Source organism: Salvelinus alpinus, chromosome 14 (assembly GCF_045679555.1).
Source record: "Salvelinus alpinus chromosome 14, SLU_Salpinus.1, whole genome shotgun sequence".
NCBI classification, from domain to species: Eukaryota; Metazoa; Chordata; class Actinopteri; order Salmoniformes; family Salmonidae; genus Salvelinus; species Salvelinus alpinus.
The window spans coordinates 42,493,641-42,517,938 of record NC_092099.1 but is presented as its reverse complement, the minus strand read 5'-3'; the positions used below and the strand labels follow the sequence as shown (position 1 = coordinate 42,517,938).

The 24,298-nt window shown below is 45.4% G+C and overlaps 1 protein-coding gene across 4 annotated transcripts in view; it reads right to left on the bottom strand.

Annotated features, from left to right (window-relative positions):
- LOC139538921 (fibronectin-like) overlaps positions 1 to 24,298 on the bottom strand; it is an 82,175-nt gene that overhangs the window by 43,934 nt on the left and 13,943 nt on the right. For all 4 annotated transcript variants that reach the window (XM_071341498.1, XM_071341495.1, XM_071341496.1 and 1 more), the window contains 12 exons: positions 11,521 to 11,642; positions 9,690 to 9,858; positions 9,051 to 9,236; positions 7,775 to 7,903; positions 7,280 to 7,369; positions 6,625 to 6,831; positions 5,446 to 5,724; positions 4,948 to 5,211; positions 4,499 to 4,593; positions 4,068 to 4,236; positions 3,180 to 3,266; positions 2,703 to 2,894 (listed from right to left, as the gene is read on the bottom strand). In XM_071341498.1, coding sequence (XP_071197599.1) covers positions 2,703 to 2,894; positions 3,180 to 3,266; positions 4,068 to 4,236; positions 4,499 to 4,593; positions 4,948 to 5,211; positions 5,446 to 5,724; positions 6,625 to 6,831; positions 7,280 to 7,369; positions 7,775 to 7,903; positions 9,051 to 9,236; positions 9,690 to 9,858; positions 11,521 to 11,642 — 1,989 coding nt within the window. The remainder of the gene's footprint in view (positions 1 to 2,702; positions 2,895 to 3,179; positions 3,267 to 4,067; positions 4,237 to 4,498; positions 4,594 to 4,947; positions 5,212 to 5,445; positions 5,725 to 6,624; positions 6,832 to 7,279; positions 7,370 to 7,774; positions 7,904 to 9,050; positions 9,237 to 9,689; positions 9,859 to 11,520; positions 11,643 to 24,298) is intronic.

Below are 24,298 nucleotides of genomic sequence, written 5' to 3'. Positions count from 1 at the left end.
GAGCATTGAGATGGGTCGTGGCTGGGTCTTCCAGCATGACAACGACCCGAAACACACAGCCAGGGCAACTAAGGAGTGGCTCCGTAAGAAGCATCTCAAGGTCCTGGAGTGGCCTAGCCAGTCTCCAGACCTGAACCCAATAGAAAATCTTTGGAGGGAGCTGAAAGTCCGTATTGCCCAGCGACAGCCCCGAAACCTGAAGGATCTGGAGAACGTCTGTATGGAGGAGTGGGCCAAAATCCCTGCTGCAGTGTGTACAAACCTGGTCAAGAACTACAGGAAACGTATGATCTCTGTAATTGCAAACAAAGGTTTCTGTACCCAATATTAAGTTCTGCTTTTCTGATGTATCAAATACTTATGTCATGCAATAAAATGCAAATGAATTACTTAAAAATCATACAATGTGATTTTCTGGATTTTTGTTTTAGATTCTGTCTCTCACAGTTGAAGTGTATCTATGATAAAAATTACAGACCTCTACATGCTTTGTAAGTAGGAAAACCTGCAAAATCGGCAGTGTATCAAATACTTGTTCTCCCCACTGTATATATATATAACGAAGAGGTCTGAGTACGAGAGATCTGATGGAACCCTGCCAGACACTCTTGTCCACGTCATTGAAGTCTATATAACGAGAGTCACTAGTCACTTTTTTTTGTTGCTTAATTTACCCCATATTTACAGTGCCTTCATAAAGTATTCATACCCCTCGACTTAGTCCACATTTTGTTTTGTTACAGCCTGAATTCAACAAGGGATTAAATAGATTTTTCCCCCACCCATCTATACACAATACCCCATACTTTCAAAGTGAAAACAAGTTTACATTTTTTAATAAAAATGTATAAACCTATGTAATATCTAATTTGCATAAGTATTCATACCCTTGAGTCAGTAGAAGCGCATTTGGCAGCAATTATAGCTGTGAGTCTTTCTGGGTAAGTCTCAAAGAGCTTTCCACACCTGGATTCTTCAAGCTCTGTCAAATTGGTTGTTGATCATTGCTAGACAACCATTTTTCAGGTCTTGCCATAAAGTTGTGACTTAAATCTACTTGCAAACTTAACTCAGCCACTCAGGAATATTCCCTGTCTTCTTGGTAAGCACCCCCAGTATAGATTTGGCCTTGTGTTTTAGGTCATTGTCCTCCTGAAAGGTAAATTTGTCACCCAGTGTCTGGTGGGAATTTGTCACCCAGTGTCGCCTGTGCTTAGCTCGATTACGTTTCTTTTTTATTCTGAAACACTCTCCAGTCCTTAACAATTACAAGCATACCCATAACATGATGCAGCCACCACCATGCTTGAAAATATGGAGAGTGGTACTCAGTAATGTGTTGTATTAGCCCCCAAACATAACACTTTGTATTCAGGATGAAAAGTGAATTGCTTCACCACCTTTTTTGCAGTATTACTTTAGTTCCTTGATGCAAACAGGATGCATGTTTTGGAATATTTTTTATTCCGTACAGGGTTCCTTCTTTTCACTCTGTCAATTAGGTTAATATTGTAGAGTAGCTACAAGGTTGTTGACCCATCCTCAGCTGTCTCCTATCACAGCCATTAAACTCTGTAACTGTTTTAAAGTCACCATTGGCTTCATGGTGAAATCCCTGAGTGGTTTCCTTCCTCTCCAGCAACTGAGTTAGGAAGGACGCCTGTATCTGTGTAGTGACTGGGTGTATTGATACACCATCCAAAGTGTAATTAATAACTTCACGATGCTCAAAAGGGATATTCAATGTCTGCTCTTTTTATTTTTACCCATCTACCAATAGGTACCCTTCTTTGCAAAACATTAGAAAACCTCCCTGGTCTTTGTGGGTGACTGAGGGACCTTACAGATAATTATACGAGTGGGCTACAGAGATGAGATAGTTATTCAAAAATCATGTTAAACACTATTATTACAACTTATTATGTGACTTGTTAAGCCAATTTCTATTCCTGGACTTATTTTGACACTTTTTGACTCAAGACACTTCAGTATTACATTTCTTATTCATTTGTGAGATTTTTAAATATTTTTTACAATAAATAATTCCACTTTTGCATTATGGGTATTGTGTGTAGACCAGTGACAAACAAATCCATTTTAAATTCAGGCTGCAACACAACAAAACGTGGAAAAAGTCTAGGAGTGTTAACTTTCTGAAGGCTCTGTACATATTACCTCAATCACCTCCACTACCTCGTACCCCTTCACATTGACTCAGTACTGGTACTCCTTGTATATAGTCTCATTACTACCTCGTACCCCTTCACATTGACTCAGTACTGGTACTCCTTGTATATAGTCTCATTACTACCTCGTACCCCTTCACATTGACTCAGTACTGGTACTCCTTGTATATAGTCTCATTACTACCTCGTACCCCTGCACATTGACTCAGTACTGGTACTCCTTGTATATAGCCTTTGTATTTTATTCTGTTACCATTTCCTTTGTGTGCTAATTTCCTTACTTTTTAACTCTGCATTGTTGGTTAATAAGGGCTCTTAAGTAAGCATTTCACAGTAAAGTCTGCACCTGTTGTATTTGGCGCATGTGACAAATAAAATTAGATTTTGTTTTGAAAGAGGTCTGAGTAGGAGAGATATGATCGAACCCTGCCGGACACTCCTCTCCACATCATGATGTCACAGGGCAGGGGTGACGGGGTCAAAGGTCACCTGACATTAGGCCACACCCACACCTACCTTGAGTAACGGTGGCGGAGACAGGAACGCTCTCCATGTCGTCTTTAACGGTGAAGACGCTGACGTTGTACTCCACGCCAGGGCTGAGGTTCTCCAGCGTGCACGAGGTCTCACCCGCCTTCACAAACTCCTCCAGGCTGTTTCCTCGCTGCCCGTTGGTTGGCGTGCATGTCACTCTGTAGCCGGTGATGTCTGATTGGATGGCATGGATAAAATGTGAGAATGGACAGTGATTATAAACTGGACAGAAGACGTAAAAAAATAAGTCTGAACATTTAAATCTGGACATATAGTCTCTGTAATCTTCGTCCTAAATCAAAAAAACATGATCTTTTTTTTGAACTGGGTCATATGAGGTGTGCCAGTATAAACACTGCACTCTGGCTGACCCTGTAGGTGTGGCTATGTGAGCGAGTGACTGGTTGGGTTATTATCTAGACTTCAAAGTAAATGGAACATAAGTATCATGGCTCTGACCTGGGGTGCTGGCTTCGGTCCACTGGACAGTCAGCTCTCCTCTGTCAGGGTGGGACTCCAGTTTGAGGTCAGTAGGAGGAGACAGAGCTGGAGGAGGATAAGGGGAATAAGATGAGATGATTGGGTAAAGTTGACTCGTTCAATACTATAACCTGGTCATAATGGCTACTCCATCCATACTATAACCTGGTCAGACCGGCTACTCCATCCATACTATAACCTGGTCAGACCGGCTACTCCATCCATACTATAACCTGGTCAGACCGGCTACTCCATCCATACTATAACCTGGTCAGAACGGCTACTCCATCCATACTATAACCTGGTCAGAACGGCTACTCCATCCATACTATAACCTGGTCAGAACGGCTACTCCATCCATACTATAACCTGGTCAGAACGGCTACTCCATCCATACTATAACCTGGTCAGAACGGCTACTCCATCCATACTATAACCTGGTCAGACCGGCTACTCCATCCATACTATAACCTGGTCAGAACGGCTACTCCATCCATACTATAACCTGGTCAGAACGGCTACTCCATCTATACTATAACCTGGTCAGAAAGGCTACTCCATCCATACTATAACCTGGTCAGAACGGTTACTAAATACAATACTATACTCAATACTTTCGGGGACAAGTCATTATCCTCCAATTGATGTTGTTGGAGAATATATTCTCTATCAAATCAAATATTATTGGTCACATGCTTCGTAGACAACAGGTGTAGACTACCGGTGAAATGCTTACTGAGTTAAAGATGAAAACAAATTGAATAAAAATATAAATAGTGACGAGTAATAAATACACAGTGAATAACAATAATGAGATTATATATATATATTAGTAGAAAATAACATGGCTATCCTCTGATCACTCACGTGTGACTATGCGGCGTGTGATTGGGTTGCCCTGCTCATATCCGTTGACGATTGGCTGAACGCTGTAGGTGTACTCAACCCCAGGGGTCAGGCCTGAGATATAAATGCTGCCCGAGTTAGAGGTCACATCTCTGGGGGCCTCGCCTCCCTGACTGGGCCTCACCGTCAACTACATTGGGAGAGGAGACAGAGAGCGAGAGAGACACACACACACACACACACACACACACACACACACACACACACACACACACACACACACACACACACACACACACACACAGGGGGCACAGGTGAGAGGGATACACACGGACTAAACACGGCAAAGGTGAAGAGAGAGAGGTTAGCCCTTTCCCAGGACCACAGGAGCCAGAGCACATTCACAACTCTAGTCTGAAATAGTTGGACCAATAACGTGTGTGTTGGTGTACCTTGTATCCCACTCGGGGTACGGGTGTCCAGGAGATGATGATGGAGGTGTCTGTGACATCAGTACTGAAGCGAGGGGCGTTCCCCATTAGCTGAGCTGAATAGAACACACAGGGTCAGAGGTCAAGGGTCAGGAATAGTTGAAACAAACGACGAACTCCCAAAATCATATCCCTGCTCAACGCAAACCTACTGTATATGTACACACTTTCCCCCTGACTAGTCAAACGGACCAAGGAGTCTACTGACAAAGAATCTGGCCTTGTCCGGGACATTTAAAAGTTAAACGAGAAGCTGTGCTGGAAGTTAGAATGTGCTTCAAACTTTTGAGTCATTGAGACGCAGACGATTTCAGTTTGACAAACTGAGAACCAGTTAGTCGGATAATTAGTTAAGAAAGGAGTTGAATAAAGACCCCCAAAACAGTACACTAGTCTTGGATACTACTCACTGGTGGAGAAGGTCCTGGAGGCGCCCTCACTGAGCGTATTGTCCTGTTCAGAGTGCAGGATGGCCGTGTACTCCGTGTCTGGGCGGAGGTTGAGCAGGGTGTACTGAGACAGGCGGGCGGGCAGGCGTAGCTGTTTAGGGTTGGATCCCTCCAGGGTCAGGAACAGACGGTATCCGGTGATGCGGGCCCGGGGAGGCCCCCACATGATCAGAGCGCTGTCCTCAGTTACGTTGGTGAAATGAACATCAGCAGGGGAATCAGGCTCTGACGACAAAAAAAAAAAAAAAAAAAGTGTTTGAGATCGACAACGTTGCAGTCAGATTGTACAGAATCACTGATCTACAAAAGATTAGCGATTCTATGTCTTGTCTCAATTGAGACTGTAGCAGTAATATTTACAGTACTAAGTTTGACTGGACAGTAATATATATTTTTTTGTAATAGAAAAACCGATTACAAATTGACAATTGTTGATGGGATAAGTTTGCCTATACTTACTGGTAGCCTGCTCTGCAACCAGCGGCTGGCTCTCCTCTCCTCCCTTGACGGTGTAGATGCTGAAGCGGTACGGAGTCCCCGGGGTCAGGTGGGTGACCTCTGCATAGGCGTTGTGTGTGACGGGGAGCTGGAGTTCTCTCTGAGGGGTCCCGTCGGGACCGACGGGGGCCACAGTCACTCTGTACCCAGACACGTCAGTAGGGGGTCCCGTCCAGGTGATGGTGATCTTCACGTCAGACACCTCGAAGAACTGCAAGTCTGTAGGAGACGGGACTTCCTCTGTGGACAGGAAACAGGAAGTTGTCAGATATTGACGGGAAGTAATGTGTTTTTTTTTTAACAGTATTATCTCCATATAACCCTGATGAAACTAGGGCTGTGTCCTCAATGCTCATTGGAGGAGAGAGGATCCAAAGTCCTTTTTTCCAAGGGAGTCTGGGTCGCTCTCTCTCTCTCCAAGGGAGTCTGGGTCTATTTATCATTCCCTAAATCAGTATGTAGCAGGCTGAACCACATAAGACTTACTGATGGACTGTCTTACAGCAGTCGATCCAAAGAAGGGTCTCGCAAATGATTCGCACTCGTACATCGGTCTACATAGCTATACAACCTAAGCAGCTTTACACTTTCCAGCTGTTTTGGCCTCATATTTGACCAGGATTCCCAGGAGTCCCAGAATAGCTTGCACAACTCTTTCCATTGGACCATTAAAATGGGAGCATTTTGGGCTGTGAACAGGAAATGCATCATCCAAACTTTCCATTGTGGAATCTAAATCCTGAACGATATGTTCTAGAGGGATTTAAAAAAGGGAAAAGGGTCCGTTTTAACTGAGAGCTGATATCTTCTGAACTAACTAGTAAATACACCGTTTGGGGTTAAGATCGAACACAAACTACAGTCTATTGTTGTTGTCTTTAGGTCTCTCTTTACGTAGTGTCTCTCTTGTCGTGATGTGTGTTTTTGGCGTATATTTTTTATTTTATTTTTAATCCCAGCCCTCGTCCCCGCAGGAGGCCTTTTGCGTTCTAGTAGGGGCCATCATTGTAAATAAGAATTTGTTATTTTTAACTAACTTGCCTAGTTAAATAAAAGGTTAAATAAAATAAAAATATAGGTAGGTAATGAGACTGTCAGGACCTAGCCTCAAGTCAATTCACACACACTACATTACAATACCTGGTAAGGGTTCTCCGGCTGTGTTGACCTGTACGAACACAGGTTCACTCTCCAGACTATCCTCCACTGCGTAGATACTGATGTTGTAGAGCAGGCCTGGTCGAAGGTCACTCAAAGTCACAGAGGTCGCGGTGTCCGGCAGGGTGAGCTCCGTCGCAGCTCCGTTGTGGCTGCCCTCTACAGACGGGGTGTAGATCACACGGTAACCTGTAGGAGAGGAGATACACTGTCATTACTTATGGTAACGGTGAACAGACATTATCACCCATTACCTTCCCTACATGGAGAATTCTGTCAATTCAATAAATGTAAAAAATATATATATTTTAATTTTAAACATCAATCTGGTGAGAGATTGCCTCGGTCTTAGTATTTTTGGACGGGGGGCTGGCTTGTTGAGCTTTTGTAAAATCATTCAGTTTAATAATTTGTAATATGTATGTTTCTATAGACATGAGATGAGAAAAGTCCCCATTCACTCAGTAGTCTCCTGTAAGGAGCTCTGGCTGCGTTTACACACGCAGCCCAAATTAGATTTTTTATTTGTCTTTTTTTTTTTTTTTTTACCAGTTAGATCAGATATTTTTTCCCAATAATTGGGCAAAGATCAGAATTGGGCTGCCTGTGTAAACTCAGCCTCTATGTGTGTACTGACCTGTGATAGGAGCCAGGGGTTTCTCCCAGCTGACTATGATAGAGGTCTCTCCCACCTCGTCCACCTCGTGGTCAGAGGGAGCGTCGGGAGCTGGAAGAGGAGCAGAGGAGAGATACAGTATATACATACTGTAGAAATGGTCTGTGTGCGTCTGTCCATGTACGTCTGTCCGTGTGCGTCTGTCAGTCAGTCTGCGTGTCCGTCTGTCAATCAGTCTGCGTGTCCGTCTGTCAGTCAGTCTGCGTGTCCGTCTGTCAATCAGTCTGCGTGTCCGTCTGTCAGTCAGTCTGCGTGTCCGTCTGTCAGTCAGTCTGCGTGTCCGTCTGTCAATCAGTCTGCGTGTCCGTCTGTCAGTCAGTCTGCGTGTCCGTCTGTCAATCAGTCTGCGTGTCCGTCTGTCAATCAGTCTGCGTGTCCGTCTGTCAGTCAGTCTGCGTGTCCGTCTGTCCGTCTGTCTGCGTGTCCGTCTGTCTGCGTGTCCGTCGCTGTACCCACCAGTGGTCTGAGAGGTTGTGAGGATGAGGTTGGGCTCTCCAGCAGGCGTCACCTCGTACACATTCACAGTGTATTTCCTTCCAGGAAGCAGCTCATTGATGTTCACAGAGGTAGCGGTGCGGGGGAGATCTGGAGACAGACAAGCATGTTAGGACCAATGATGTTGATAAACCCTGGATTAATGATATAATATAGATATTTATTTTTTTAAATCATGTTTAACTCGCATAATATAACTTAAAAGTCTGCATTAAGGTGTCTGTAATATAATAAACGTGGCCAAAACACATGTAGACATTCATAAATGCATTTTTTTTTATAGCTTTCAAAATATTTTTGACAATAGTGGGCGAAGAGGGGAGTGCCAAGATGGAGGTCCGGTGTCTTCAACACAGCGCCCCCTATCAGTCATCTAGTGTATTTATATATTTATGTATCTCATTGGTTAGAACAATATACTTGAGTGGAGCAGTTTCACAGTCTAGTCATTGTGTCTATCGATACATTACTACAAAATATACAGATAACACAGCATCAATATACAGATAACACAGCATCAATATACAGATAACACAGCATCAATATACAGATAACACAGCATCAATATACAGATAACACAGCATCAATATACAGATAACACAGCAACAATATACAGATAACACAGCATCAATATACAGATAACACAGCAACAATATACAGATAACACAGCATCAATATACAGATAACACAGCAACAATATACAGATAACACAGCATCAATATACAGATAACACAGCATCAATATACAGAAAACACAGCATCAATATACAGATAACACAGCATCAATATACAGATAACACAGCATCAATATACAGACAACACAGCATCAATATACAGACAACACAGCATCAATATACAGACAACACAGCATCAATATACAGATAACACAGCATCAATATACAGATAACACAGCATCAATATACAGATAACACAGCATCAATATACAGACAACACAGCATCAATATACAGATAACACAGCAACAACCTGTGCTAACTTGACAAAGTATTAAGAGGAGGTTAAAGGTCACAGTCAGTACTAATGAATAGTAATACGTCAGGTATTATCGTATAGTGTACACACTAAACAGATTATTAGACATTGTCTTAAAAGTTTTTCTACCACCGGGCACAGACGTCAATTCAACGTCTATTCCAAATTGGTTAAACGTAATTTAACTGAAATGACGTTGAAACAACGTTGATTTAACCAATGTGTGCCCGGTGGGTTGTTCCATTACCGAGAATCATGGGCTGTCCTCTCTCTTGTCCCTCCTCGCTGAGCTCGTACTCGATCCTGAAGCCAGACACGGTGTCAGAGGCAGACATCCAGGAGATGACAAAGCTGCTGGAAGTGATCTCTGTAACAGACTCACTGATGTCCACCACCGGAGGAGGCTGGGTGGTCTCTCCCTCGGAGGTCGCCACTGAAAGAAAGATCAGACGATCAGATATAAACCTGGGAATGGGAGGAATGGCCTGTGGACAGAGATTTTTTCTTTTTTTTAAGCGATTTTCAAGACTTTCACATATCTCAAGATGGCTGTTGCTCAATGCCATTCCTCAAGCAGAAATCATATTTTTAAACATCAATCACAGGTAGTTTATCTGTGTTAGTTTGAATCTGATTCCCCGGGCCAAAATATCAATAACACAAGGAGACAGAATACAACAGGAGTGTAGTCCTACTGTAGTCCTACGGTAGTCCTACTGTAGTCCTACTGTAGTCCTACTGTAGTCATACTGTAGTCCTACTGTAGTCCTACTGTAGTCCTACTGTAGTTCTACTGTAGTCCTACTGTAGTCCTACTGTAGTCCTACGGTAGTCCTACTGTAGTCCTACGGTAGTCCTACTATAGTCCTACGGTAGTCCTACTCACAGGAACCATATGTGGTGGTGAAGTCGAAGCGTGTGACCTCGCGGCGTCCGAAACGTAGCACACTGATCAGCTGACCCTCGTAGGTGATGCCTGGCTTCAGGCCAGCGATAGTGTAGGAGTTGAGGTGGCCCGGGATATTCACCTCTCGCCAAGGGGTACGGGTGTTTTTCTACCCCAAACAAGAGAGGAGACAGAGAGATAATATTGTACATTATATTATTGATTTCAACAACAAAAAAGGTAGCTGCATGTTGCCTTCTTTAAGGCCAGTTTAGGAAGTCAAGTAAAGTAAGTAAGTAAGTAAAGTACTTAATTAGTTTATGGGGGGTATCTGTACTTTACTATTTATAGTTTTTGATAACTTTAACTTCATTCCTAAAGAAAATTATGTACTTTTTCAAATCAATACATTTTCCCCTGACACCCAAAAAGTACATATTGAATGCTTTAGCAGGACAGGAAAACGGTCTAATTCACACACTTATCAAGAAAACATCCCTGGTCGTCCCCACTGCCTCTGATCTGGAGGACTCACTAAACAGAGAACATCCCTGGTCGTCCCTACTGCCTCTGATCTGGAGGACTCACTAAACAGAGAACATCCCTGGTCGTCCCTACTGCCTCTTATCTGGCGGACTCACTAAACACTAACGCTTCGTTTGTAAATTATTTTGGAGTGTGCCCCATGCTATCTGCAAACATTTTTTTTAAAGAAAATGTGGCTGTCTGCTTTGCAGAATAAGGAATTTGAAATAATTTAAACTTTTACTTTTTGATACTTCAGTATATACTTTTAGACTTTTACTCAAGTAGTATTTTACTTGGTGACTTTCACTTTTACTTGAGTAATTTTCCTTTAAAAAAAGGTATCTTTACTTTTACTCAAGTTTGACAAATTGGGTACTTTTCTCCCCAACACTGAGTATAGGAGCCAGTTTCCTGAATATTTGGCCAAAAGAGCAGAATTTGTCTGCTTGTGGAAACACAGGCATATGTAGCCTAGTTCTTGACTGACCCTCAATGGAGATTCTCTTTTCGTTTCAGTGTCTGATTTTAACTTCAGGACCTTCAGGTTTAATCTATGTCTAGGAATACCAAACCCTAGAGTTCAGCGCTACATCTGGTGCCCACAATATTATGTGGAATTCAAACTGCATGTAAAACTGCTTTAGGAGTTCAACGTTACCTATATCATCTGGTGAATATTAACCTCCAGATTCTGGAATCTCGGCCTACTCTGGAATCTCCGCCTACTCTGGAATCTCCGCCTACTCTGGAATATCCGCCTACTCTGGAATCTCCGCCAACTCTGGAATCTCGGCCTACTCTAGAATCTCGCCTACTCTGGAATATCCGCCTACTCTGGAATCTCCGCCTACTCTGGAATCTCCGCCTACTCTGGAATCTCCGCCTACTCTGGAATCTCCGCCTACTCTGGAATCTCCGCCTACTCTAGAATCTCCGCCTACTCTGGAATCTCCGCCTACTCTGGAATCTCCGCCTACTCTGGAATCTCCGCCTACTCTGGAATCTCCGCCTACTCTGGAATCTCCGCCTACTCTGGAATCTCCGCCTACTCTGGAATCTCGGCCTACTCTGGAATCTCGGCCTACTCTGGAATCTCGGCCTACTCTGGAATCTCGGCCTACTCTGGAATCTCCGCCTACTCTGGAATCTCCGCCTACTCTGGAATCTCGCCCTACTCTGAAATCTCCGCCTACTCTGGAATCTCCGCCTACTCTGGAATCTCCGCCTACTCTGGAATCTCCGCCTACTCTGGAATCTCGCCTACTCTGGAATCTCGGCCTACTCTGGAATCTCGCCTACTCACCACTCTCCACTTGAGTATGTACTGTGTGATGTGTGCGGAGGACGGGGCGTTCCACTGGATGGGGTGGGAGTTGGGCTGGTTACCAGACTCGGAGATGATCACCTGGACTGGACGGTTACCACCTGGGAGAGAGGGATAAAGCATGCCACAGTTGAAACACGCCATACAGAGGAAGATAAATTACACTAGTACAGCATTGAAACACTTTCAACAACACACCATCTGATAGAGGAGCAGACAGACTGTATTATAGGTTAGTGGTGAAACTATATCTCACCAACACACCATCATCTGATAGCAATTGACAGTAGCGATTTGTTAAAGCATTTTAACTGCATAATGTGAAATCTAGATACCCACCAAGCACTGGAATTAAAGTGAAACAAATCTGGAAAAACACAACTAATTTGAAATCTAAACAACAACAAAAAAAGATTACAATTTCAGAAAGCTCGCAGTTAAAACCAGCTCTGAAATGGTAGGTTGTACAGTGTGGTACATAAGAAGCTCAGGTACTGCAACAAAATGGGGGTGAAGTAGCATATCCCTGTGAGATTCTTGTTAGCTGGGGTTTCAGCATGCAGAGCAGAGCCAGAGAGCAAGAGAGAGAGAGAGACAGAGAGAGAGAGAAAGAGAGAGAGAGAGAGAGAGAGAGAGAGAGAGAGAGAGATAGAGAGAGAGAGAAAGAGAGAGAGAAAGAGAGAGAGACAGAGAGAGAGAGAAAGAGAGAGAGAAAGAGAGAGAGACAGAGAGAGAGAGAGAGAGAGAGAGAGAGAGAGAGAGAGAGAGAGAGAGAGAGAGAGAGAGAGAGAACTACCCTCAGCTCCTTCACTAGACCTGTTGATGTAAACATAGCTCCACTGCTACAGCAATATAAACTATATAAACTACACCTTCAGAGCCAACGATAGCATGTTTCCCTAAATTACTACTTTCAATGTATGCGTGCAGGAAGTCACCTTGGGTAAAAAAGAGTCTGCTAAAATGGCATATGTATATATATATTATTATAGATTAGGCTTGGGCGGTATACTGTATATAGCAGTGTATTTGGAAATAGCCACGGGATGTTTTTTTTTAATACCTTCAAAACTATTTCTTTGAAGTTTTTCAATACTTGGAGCTACTGTGGACTTCTGTCTGTTGGCATCTGATGAAAATGAAGTTTTTTTCTGACGAATGTTTTTGCACTAATGTATTTTCTGTGAATGAACTCTTCTGTTTACAATAAAAAAGCAAGGTCTTTTTTTTTGGGGGGGGGGGGGGGGAATAACGATGCATGGCCATCATATTTGTAATGTTTATCAAAGAAAGAACGTAGCCAGCTATATTTCCTAATGTTTTGTTTAAAGTTAATCTTGCATTCTAAAATCTGTGTTTACAAAAATGCAGCAAGATAATTTATATGCGTATTATTTATTTATTTCCTGCATGAAAAACACAGAATTCTGTGTTAACACGACTACTAAGTTGAACTTGGTATCTAAGTGGCTGCAATAGTAAGGTGATCATATAGTGTTGGCTTTCTGCTGTGTTGGAGATATCTGTACAGCTGCCATCTTGATTTCCTTCCATTTTTCCCCCTCCTCTGTTCTCAGGCCGTGTGCCCCCCCCCCCCCCCCCCCCCCCCCCCATCTTCTCCAAGCAGAGCAGGCAGGCCCGTTGCCTTAGTAACTCCTGACTCCACACATTCACACCCTATACACATGCTGCTCCAGAGCCAGTATATTTCTTCCTTCAGACAAGCAGCAACATGTTGTTCATTGGCACAGTGTCTGTCATTCACATACGGTTGTAAATGTCCAAACTCACCAACACTGACATTCGGTAACTCCTACCTATAAAATATATACTTTTATGAGCTAGTTTGCCGGTCTTTGCAATGAATTTCCTTTCGTTTGCGCTCATTAGCATATTTAGCTAGCAGCCTCAATGGAAATTCGATATTACCTGTGCTCATTTTATTAGCATTCTGGTAATAGACGACCAATGGGCCAAGGGATTTTTTTTTTTTCTTCAACAGCACTCTGTAAGGTAGCACCATAGTGTAGCCGGAGGACAGCTAGCTTCCGTCCTCCTCTGGGTACATTGACTTCAATACAAAACCTAGGAGGCTCATGGTTCTCACCCCCTTCCGTAGACTTACACAGTAATTATGACAACTTCCGGAGGACGTCCTCCAGTCTATCAGAGCTCTTGCAGCATGAACTGACATGTTGTCCATCCAATCAAAGGATCAGAGAATGAATCTAGTACTGAAAGCATAAGCTACAGCTAGCTAACACTGCAGTGTATAAAATGTGGTGAGTAGTTGACTCAAAGAGAGAGGAAGACAATAGTTGAACAGTTTTTAACAAATGAGTTTCTTCCAAAATGAAGGAGAAGCAAATTTAAATTTTTTGTTCACTTTCACTTACTTAGCTAGCAAATGCAGCCAGTTAGTTTAGCCTACTCAAACAGAGGAATGCGATGTTAGCTAGCTAGCTGGCTATGCAACAGAACACTTGAACTCTTCCAAGGCAAGGTAAGCTTTTGGTTTTACAAATGTATTGCCACTGGGGGCCAGTGTAAGTGCTAAACTGCTTAATAACGTAACTGCATGATTGTAGCGGGTTTACTAACGCGTTAGTTCTAGTAGCTATGTTGACTAGGACGTTACTTTAGCTAATATGGTGATAACGATGTGGTTTGGCTTGGAAATATTTTTTTCGCCTGGTCACATACAGCTGATGTATTGGGCCGGCAGGGTAGCCTAGTGGTTAGAACGTTGGGCTAGTAACCAAAAGGTTCAAATCCCTGAGCTGACAAGGTACACATCTGTCGTTCTGCCTCTGAACAAGGCAGTTAACCCACTGTTCCCTGGTAGGCCATCATTGAAAATAAGAATATGTTCTTAACTGACTTGCCTGGTTAAATAAAGGTAAAATAAATACATAAAATTGTGCATGACAGTCCACAAGTGAAGGGAAAAGGTGAGAGGAGAGCGCATAGATGCGAGAAAGAATAAAACGTGGCTGCTATGAAAGTGAACTGTGTTAACGCATGATCAGGGGTGTATTCATTCCGCCGATTCTGTTTAAAAACGTTTCTTAAAAACGGAAACAAACGGAACAAAAACAGGGATATACAAACCTAAATTTGTCCAATAGAAACTTCTGTTTGCAACTGTTGGACCAATGATTAAACCCTATATCAGCTTGATGCAGGCAAGAGTGTGCAAGGCGGTATTGAATATGTAACTGTCTGTCCTTGTGTCACTCGGTGAAGGCTGGTGGGAGGAGCTATAGGAGGACGGGCTCATTGTAATGGCTGGAATGAAATGATTGGAACAGGAGTTAAACATTGATACAGTTCCATTTCAGCCATTACAATGAGCCCATCCTCCTATAGCTCCTCCCACCAGCCTCCACTGGCATCACCTCAAAATCTCTCTCTCGACCTATGTGCACCTACGTTGTAAACTTTCATTCATAGGCTGGGTTGTAGCAACCTCATGATGGGTATAGGAACAACTAGAGTATCATTTAGTAGCCTAAACCTATCGGTGTTACATTGAACTGGGTGAATGGAATAATGAATGACAGTCATCTAATATGCTTTAATTGAGATAAGGCCGTGCTCATGAGTAAAATATAATAATCCTCCCTCATCGGCCCTGAAGGCGGTAATACCGTAAATCCCGGGATGAGAGAAGGATGATATGAACATCTAGATAACCATGTTATAAAATGGATAATCCAATCCCTTCGGGATATAAAAACTGAGTTCTATGACTACAGACATAATCCTGACAATTGGAAGTTCAAACTGTAGTTTTCTGTCGAGAATCCAGTTTAACTCTTGAAGTACTGTTTTACATAGAAAGTCTTGTATCAAAGCCCCTCAGCAAGTGGATCGGTTAACACCACGCTAGGATAGGATAGTCTACATGACCTTGGGCACAATCTGGTCTCAATTTCTCCTAATTACAGTTCCTAAGGGCCAAATGACTGGGAAGGTTTTATACAGTGTTTAAATCCCACTTAGTCTGCACTAGGTCCCAGCAGCCAACCACCACCAGGCTCTCTAACCCTCCTTTCCAGACATGGGTTTAAAGAATATTCAAATTGGTTTTCATATACTTTATCTGTGTTTGATTGGCACAACGGAACCAATAGAATTGTCACAAAACTGCAAAACCATGCCCATCTAGGATAGCAGACTCCAAGCAGACTAGAGTAAACACTAAAAGTATTTGATAGTATTTGAACCCAGGGCTGCACTTCTTCCCAGTCATCTCACATCTGTATGTCATTAAGGGAAGTTATTACAGTGAGCTGGGGTTGTGCTTCGCTTTAAACAAAAACGCCGGGGCTTTTCTTTTTTTCAACCTAGTCTAGAGCGGACACACTTTCTTTGTGTCGCTTCAAATGACAACAGCCATGGGATATTGTGTTAAAGGGTGCTGAGAGCAATGTTGAGAGTGAGATAAAGAAAGTATTCGAAGATTTCTTTTAGTGCAAATAGTCTCTTAACATGTCACACAGGATTATAAGTAAAACCATTGCCAGGTCATATGACTGCTGGAAAAACTGTAAACAGCTGCCAACATTGAGATTGATCATAGCCCTTTTCCTTCTTCTTTCTTTCTCCTAAAATGACTCATACTGTCACGTTCCTGACCTGTTTTCTGTTGTTTTGTATGTGTGTGATGGTCAGGGCGTGAGTTTTGGGTGGGCAGTCTATGTTTGCTGTTTCTATGTTGGTTTTGGGTTGCCTGGTATGGCTCTTAATTAGAGGCAGGTGTTTTGCGTTTTCCTCTAATTGAGAGTCATATTAAGGTAGGTTGTTCTCACTGTTTGTTTGTGGGTGATTGTCTCCTGTGTCCTTGTCGGTGTACCACACGGGACTGTAGCGGTTGTTCGGTTTTTGTGTAGTCTGTTTTCCCTGTCCGTGCGTTCTTCGTGTTTTATGTAAGTACTCTCGTTCAGGTCTGTCTTCTTCGTTTTGTTGTTTTGTAAAATATTCAAGTGTTCTTCGTGTGTTTAGTTTTGTCTTGTAAATAAAGTTTCATGATGTATTCAAAACCCGCTGCACGTTGGTCAAATCCATGCTACTCCTCTTCTGATGAGGAGAAGGAGGAAGCGCGTTACAGAATCACCCACCTTACCCAGATCAAGCAGCGGGTTAATGGACAGCAACGACAGCGCACGAAGCAGGATTTATGGTCTTGGGAGCAAGTATTCAACGGAGAAGGACCCTGGGCTAAGGTGGGAGAGAATCGCCGCTCTCGGGAGGAGAAGGAGGCAGCCACAGCCCAGGAGCGCTGGTATGAGGAGGCAGCGCTGCGACGCGGTTGGGAGCCCGAGAGTCAGACCCAAAAATTTCTTGGGGGGGGGCACACGAGGAGTGTGGCAAAGCCGGGTAGGATACCTGAGCCAACTCCCCGTGCTTACCGTGGAGTGAGAGAGCGTCGTACTGGTCAGACACCGTGTTATGCGGTAAAGCGCACGGTGTCCCCAGTACGCGTGCTTAGCCCAGTGCGGGCTATTCCACCTTGCTGCACTGGGAGGGCTAGGTTGGGCATCGAGCCAGATGTCATGAAGCCGGCCCAACGTATCTGGTCTCCAGTACGTCTCCTCGGGCCGGCATACATGGCACCAGCCTTACGAATGGTGTCCCCGGTTCGCCAGCATAGCCCAGTGCGGGCTATTCCACCTCGCCGCACTGGCAGGGCTACGGGCACCATTCAACCTGGTAAGGTTGGGCAGGCTCGGTGCTCAAGAGCACGTGTCCTCCTTCACGGTCCGGTATACCCGGTGCCACCTCCAAGTACCAGTCCACCGGTGGCAGCCCCCCGCACCAGGCTGTCTCTCCGGGTTCTCTCTCCAGCTGCTCCCACCTGTCCAGCGCTGTCAGAGCTTTCCTCCTCTCCAGCGCAGCCAGTGCCTATACCACGCACCAGGCCTACTGTGCGCCTCAGCAGGGCAGAGTCGGCCGTCTGCCCAACGCCTTCTGCACTGCCTGTCTGCCCTACGCCGTCTGAACTGCCCGTCTGCCCTACGCCGTCTGAACTGCCCGTCTGCTCTACGCCGTCTGAACTGCCCGTCTGCCCAGCGGCGCCTGAACTGCCCAGCGGCGCCTGAACTGCCCATCTGCCCAGCGGCGCCTGAACTGCCCGTCTGCCCAGCGGCGCCTGAACTGCCCGTCTGCCCAGCGGCGCCTGAACTGCCCGTCTGCCCAGCGGCGCCTGAACTGCCCGTCTGCCTTATGGCGTCTGAACTGTCCGTCTGCCCAACGGCGCCTGAACTGCCCGTCTGTCATGAGCCTGCAAAGCTGCCCGTCTGCCATGAGCCTGCAAAGCCGCCGGTCTGCCAAGAGCCTACAGAGCCGTCCGCCAGACAGGAGCCGCTAGAGCCTTCCGCCAGACCGGATCAGCCAGAGCCTTCCGCCGGACCGGATCAGCCAGAGCCTTCCGCCGGACCGGATCAGCCAGAGCCTTCCGCCGGACCGGATCAGCCAGAGCCTTCCGCCAGACCGGATCAGCCAGAGCCTTCCGCCAGACCGGATCAGCCAGAGCCTTCCGCCAGACCGGATCAGCCAGAGCCTTCCGCCAGACCGGATCAGCCAGAGCCTTCCGCCAGACCGGATCAGCCAGAGCCTTCCGCCAGACCGGATCAGCCAGAGCCTTCCGCCAGACCGGATCAGCCAGAGCCTTCCGCCAGACCGGATCAGCCAGAGCCTTCCGCCAGACCGGATCAGCCTTCAGAGCCGTCCAGCCAGGACCAGCCAGAGCCGTCCAGCCAGGACCTGCCAGAGCCGTCCAGCCAGGACCTGCCAGAGCCGTCCAGCCAGGACCTGCCAGAGCCGTCCAGCCAGGACCTGCCAGAGTCCCTCAGCCAGGACCTGCCAGAGTCCCTCAGCCAGGACCTGCCAGAGTCCCTCAGCCAGGACCTGCCAGAGTCCCTCAGCCAGGACCTGCCAGAGTCCCTCAGCCCGGTGCTGCCCCTTATCCCGGTGCTGCCCCTTATCCCGGTGCTGCCCCTTATCCCGGTGCTGGCCCTTATCCCGGTGCTGCCCCTTCATTTAGGTGGTTTTAGTTGGAGGGTGGTCATTGGGAGGGGGATACAGAAGCGGGGAGTGACTATGGTGGTGTGGGGACAGCGTCCGGAGCCTGAGCCACCACCGTGGTCAGATGCCCACCCAGACCCTCCCCTGGACTTTGTGCTGGTGCGCCCGGCGTTCCCACCTTGAGGGGGGGGTTCTGTCACGTTCCTGACCTGTTTTGTATGTGTGTGATGGTCAGGGCGTGAGTTTTGGGTGGGCAGTCTATGTTTGCTGTTTCTATGTTGGTTTTGGGTTGCCTGGTATGGCTCTTAATTAGAGGCAGGTGTTTTGCGTTTTCCTCTAATTGAGAGTCATATTAAGGTAGGTTGTTCTCACTGTTTGTTTGTGGGTGATTGTCTCCTGTGTCCTTGTCGGTGTACCACACGGGACTGTAGCGGTTGTTCGGTTTTTGTGTAGTCTGTTTTCCCTGTCCGTGCGTTCTTCGTGTTTTATGTAAGTACTCTCGTTCAGGTCTGTCTTCTTCGTTTTGTTGTTTTGTAAAATATTCAAGTGTTCTTCGTGTGTTTAGTTTTGTCTTGTAAATAAAGTTTCATGATGTATTCAAAACCCGCTGCACGTTGGTCAAATCCATGCTAATCCTCTTCTGATGAGGAGAAGGAGGAAGCGCGTTACACATACTCAAATCTAGCTGCCTGTAGCTCAGGACCTGAAGCAAGGATATGCATATTCTTGATACCATTTGATTAGGAAACACTTGGAAGTTTGTGGAAATGTGAAATTACTGTAGGAGAATATAACACATTAGATCTGATAAAATATATTTTTTTAATTGGTTCCATCATCTTTGAAATGCAAGGCCATTATATGACTTAGGAGTCTAGGTGCAATTTCGATTTTGGCCACTAGATGGCAGCAGTGTATGTGCAACGTTTTAGACTGATCCAATGAACCATTGTATTACTGTTCAAAATGTTGTTTCAAGTCTACCCAAATGTGCCTAATTTGTTTATTGATACATTTTCAAGTACATAACTGTGCACACTCAAAACAAGAGCATGGTATTCTTTCACTGTAAATTGGACAGTGCAGTTAGATTAACAAGAATTTAAGCTTTCTGCCCATATAAGACATGTCTATGTCCTGGAAAGTTGGCTGTTACTTTCAACTGTCATGCTAATCACATTAGCGCACGCTAGCTCAACTGTCCCGGTTATAGGGACACCAATCCTGTAGAGGATTTATTAACAGGAGCTCTGACAGGGTTCATACACAATTTTGACAGATGGAATTTCATGACTTTTCACCAAATTTCTATGATCAACTATTGGCAGCGTCTCTATGTACGTATTAAAAAGTAAGCATAAAGCGATATCGATACTGGAAGGCTCTGATCCGTGGATCATTTCCTGTCGTTACTCGTTGAGCAATGCACTTAAGTCGGGGAAGTGGAGTGGTTTCCCCTTTGCACCCTCTACTTATTGTCAGGTGTATTGATTTGAAGGATCGCTATGATGTGAAATGAATAGAATGTTTTAACGTGAAATTAATACGATTGATTTTTTTTTAAGGTTAGGGAGAAGTGCAGTGAATAGTGCCCCTTTTTAGGATGTCAATATAAATGTATTTATGGTTGTTTTGTAATTCTGTCTTTGTGTTTTTTTTAATCATTACACGTGTTCTTGTTTTTACCATCAAGGATCACTTTGGAAAACAAGTGTTTACAATTAATACTTTCAAGTGATATCTCTCTGGGTCCACATTGTGCATTTTGTTGTAGATGTCTGTTGCCCAAAATAAATTCAGTTCAACCCACAAAGTGAAATACCTTTATAAAACATGTGGTCAACCCTCAGCCTGGAGAGCTGCTGAGTGTGCAGGGTTTTGATCAAGCCCTGCTCAAACACATCAGGGCCAGTTTATCAAGGTCTGGTTGAGCAGCTCATTTGTGAATGTGGTTTGTTAGAGGGGGGACTGGAATAAAAGCCTGCACACCCAGTATCTCTCCAGGAGGGTGGTCAACCACCCAGTATCTCTCCAGGAGGGTGGTCGACCACCCAGTATCTCTCCTGGAGGATGGTCGACCACCCAGTATCTCTTCAGGAGGATGGTCGACCACCCAGTATCTCTTCAGGAGGATGGTCGACCACCCAGTATCTCTCCTGGAGGATGGTCGACCACCCAGTATCTCTCCAGGAGGATGGTCGACCACCCAGTATCTCTTCAGGAGGATGGTCGACCACCCAGTATCTCTCCTGGAGGATGGTCGACCACCCAGTATCTCTCCTGGAGGATGGTCGACCACCCAGTATCTCTTCAGGAGGATGGTCGACCACCCAGTATCTCTCCAGGAGGGTGGTCGACCACCCAGTATCTCTTCAGGAGGATGGTCAACCACCCAGTATCTCTCCAGGAGGGTGGTCGACCACCCAGTATCTCTCCAGGAGGGTGGTCGACCACCCAGTATCTCTCCAGGAGGATGGTCGACCACCCAGTATCTCTCCTGGAGGATGGTCGACCACCCATTATCTCTCCTGGAGGATGGTCGACCACCCATTATCTCTCCTGGAGGATGGTCGACCACCCAGTATCTCTCCAGGAGGAGGGTCGACCACCCAGTATCCTTGAGGTTGCAACACTACAACCAAATACGTTTTATGCCGTTTGAAATATATATCAAAGATCAAATGGCTATGGTAGGCTACAAATATTTTTTATTCAGCTGAAGCAAGCCCCACACATTTTTAGGAAAATGTATCTTTTTTAGTTTAGTCATATTTATGTTAGAAATGTTTACTTTGCAGACTGATTAGCATCTATTTAGTTGCAATGTCCCAGACATTGGAGTCCCATACATTGGAGTCCAATAGATTGGAGTCCCAGACATTGGAGTCCCAGACATTGGAGTCCCATACATTGGAGTCCCATAGATTGGAGTCCCATACATTGGAGTCCCATACCAACAAAACAAGTTGAAGCCATATAATCCAAAAGAAAGGCTTATATCTCATATTTTTTTCTGAAACGAATGTTGACGATTCACAAATGATTTTGAGTCACATGATTCAATACAATGCGACTGAACCGAATCCCAACTAATACAAATGGTTAAGTGAACCGTTCAGTTTGTCAAGAAGAATCGTTTAAATGAATCATATGTAGTTAAAAACAAAGTTCATACAGTTTGTATGGCCTTATTCGCAAGTTGGTTGGTTGGGAACGTGACGGAAACATGAATACATATTAATAATAACTAAAACGGTACAAGATATGTTTTCAATTGGCTACCTAGTTAATCTGTTCTCTATCATAATATATAGGCTAGGCCTACCTGCTGCTGCAGTGTCCGACTCGCTTGTCATTCTGATCCTGGCCGATATTTCAATTTTATTCGATTGATAAAATATTTAAAAACTGTGCCTAAATAAATTACATTAACGGAAATTATGAAATCCATTTTCATTTATTTTCCTACACTTTTCCAGGCCTTGAAAATTCCTTTAAAATTCCATTACTTTTCCAAGGATTTTCATGATGGTAGAAACCCTGTCTGAGCACCGCTACAGTAAATGTGCCAGAGAAATAAGAGGAGACAGGGTTCAAATGACTGCTAGAAAAACAGACTGCTTCTGTAAACATCTCTCAACGTTGAGCTTGCTTGTTACCAGAAAAAGGTCTGAGTCATAAAGCAAAGAAGAGGTGGCAACAGAGAAGAAGAGACAAAAGAGTGTGGCTAATGGTTTTCCACTGACATGAGAGGACTAAACATCAGCCAGCACCTCTGGAGGAGCTAGCTTTACACACCAACTAACAACAAAAGACCTGAGAGGAGGTGGTGGAGGGAGGTGAGAGGAGGAGAGGAGGGAGGTGGAGAGAGGAGAAGAGGGAGGTGGAGAAGAGAGGAGGGTGGAGGAGAAGAGAGGAGGGCGGAGGAGGAGAGAGGAGGTGGTGGTGGAAGGAGGTGGAGAGGAGGGGAGAAGAAAGGAGGGAGGAGAGGAGGTGGGGGAGGGAGGTGAGAGGTGGAGGGAGGAGGAGGAGAGGAGGTAGGAGGAGAGAGGAGGTGGTGGAGGGAGGAGAGGAGAAGAAAGGAGGGAGGAGAGGAGGTGGGGGAGGGAGGGAGGTGAGAGGTGGAGAGAGGAGAGGAGGTGGAGAGGAGGTAGGAGGAGGTGGTGGAGGGAGGAGAGGAGAAGAAAGGAGGGAGGAGAGGAGGTGGGGGAGGGAGGTGAGAGGTGGAGAGAGGAGAGGAGGTGGTGGAGGGAGGAGGTGGTGGAGGGAGGAGGTGGTGGAGGGAGGAGAGGAGGTGGTGGAGGGAGGTGGTGGAGGGAGGAGAGGAGAAGAAAGGAGGGAGGAGAGGAGGTGGGAGGGAGGAGAGGAGAAGAAAGGAGGGAGGAGAGGAGGTGGGAGGGAGGAGGAGAAGTGGGGAAAACTCGTTGCATCTCTGATCTGTGCTTTCTCTTCACAATGCCCCGTCACACTCTTTTTAAAAACTATTCATTTGATTAAACTATCCTGCTTCAGAGTCGTTAAACCTGCCAGCCCCCCCACTTTGTTCACAACTTGACTTTGAAGTGGAGGGCAGAGAGAGAGGGGGGAGGCTTGCACAAGTTGGTATATTCACCACCTCCACCCACACCTCAACACCAACTAACAACAAAGGCCTGAGAAAAAAGGGAGGAGATGGTGGCTATACCAACGAGTGCCAGCCTCCCCCCTCTCTCTCTGCCCTCCACTTCAAAGTTGTGAACAAAGTCCCAAACAAACAGGGTGGGGGGGGTGGGGGGGGGGTTTAACGACTGAAGCAGGATAGTTTAATTAGATCATTGCTTTTCTGCTAAATTACGAGTGTGACGTGACGTGGTGGAGAGAAAGCACAGATCGGAAATGCAGTTTTCCCTGTCACATGGGACGAAGAGTAACAGTGGAGGGAAGAAACAGATAGTTGCCCCTAGACGCTGATCTTGGGTCATGTTTGCATTTCCCCCACTAATGGTTAAGGATCGGATTGAAGGAGGGGAAAACTGATCCTAGATCGGTATGTAGGGGAAACTTCACTCTGAAGAACAGATGTTCCAAGAAGAGAGTATCTGAAAATAAAAATATTGTTCACCCTGTAGACCTTACCATGAAGGGCCACACAGAGTATTGTTCATCCTGTAGACCTTACCACACAGAGTATTGTTCACCCCATAGACCTTACCACACAGGGTCACACAGAGTATTGTTCACCCGATAGACCTTACCACGCAGGGTCACACAGAGTATTGTTCACCCTGTAGACCTTACCACAGAGGGCCACAGAGTATTGTTCACCCTGTAGACCTTACCACAGAGGGCCACAGAGTATTGTTCACCCCATAGACCTTACCACACAGAGTATTGTTCACCCCGTAGACCTTACCACACAGAGTATTGTTCACCCCGTAGGCCCTTGCCACACAGAGTATTGTTCACCCCGTAGGCCCTTGCCACACAGGGTCACACAGAGTATTGTTCACCCCATAGACCTTACCACGCAGGGTCACACAGAGTATTGTTCACCCCGTAGACCTTACCACACAGAGTATTGTTCACCCCGTAGGCCCTTGCCACACAGAGTATTGTTCACCCCGTAGGCCCTTGCCACACAGAGTATTGTTCACCCCGTAGACCTTACCACGAAGGGCCACACAGAGTATTGCATCCAACCCAATTTGATTTACTTGACTAATTCCCGTCATCTCTAGTGGAGTCAGGG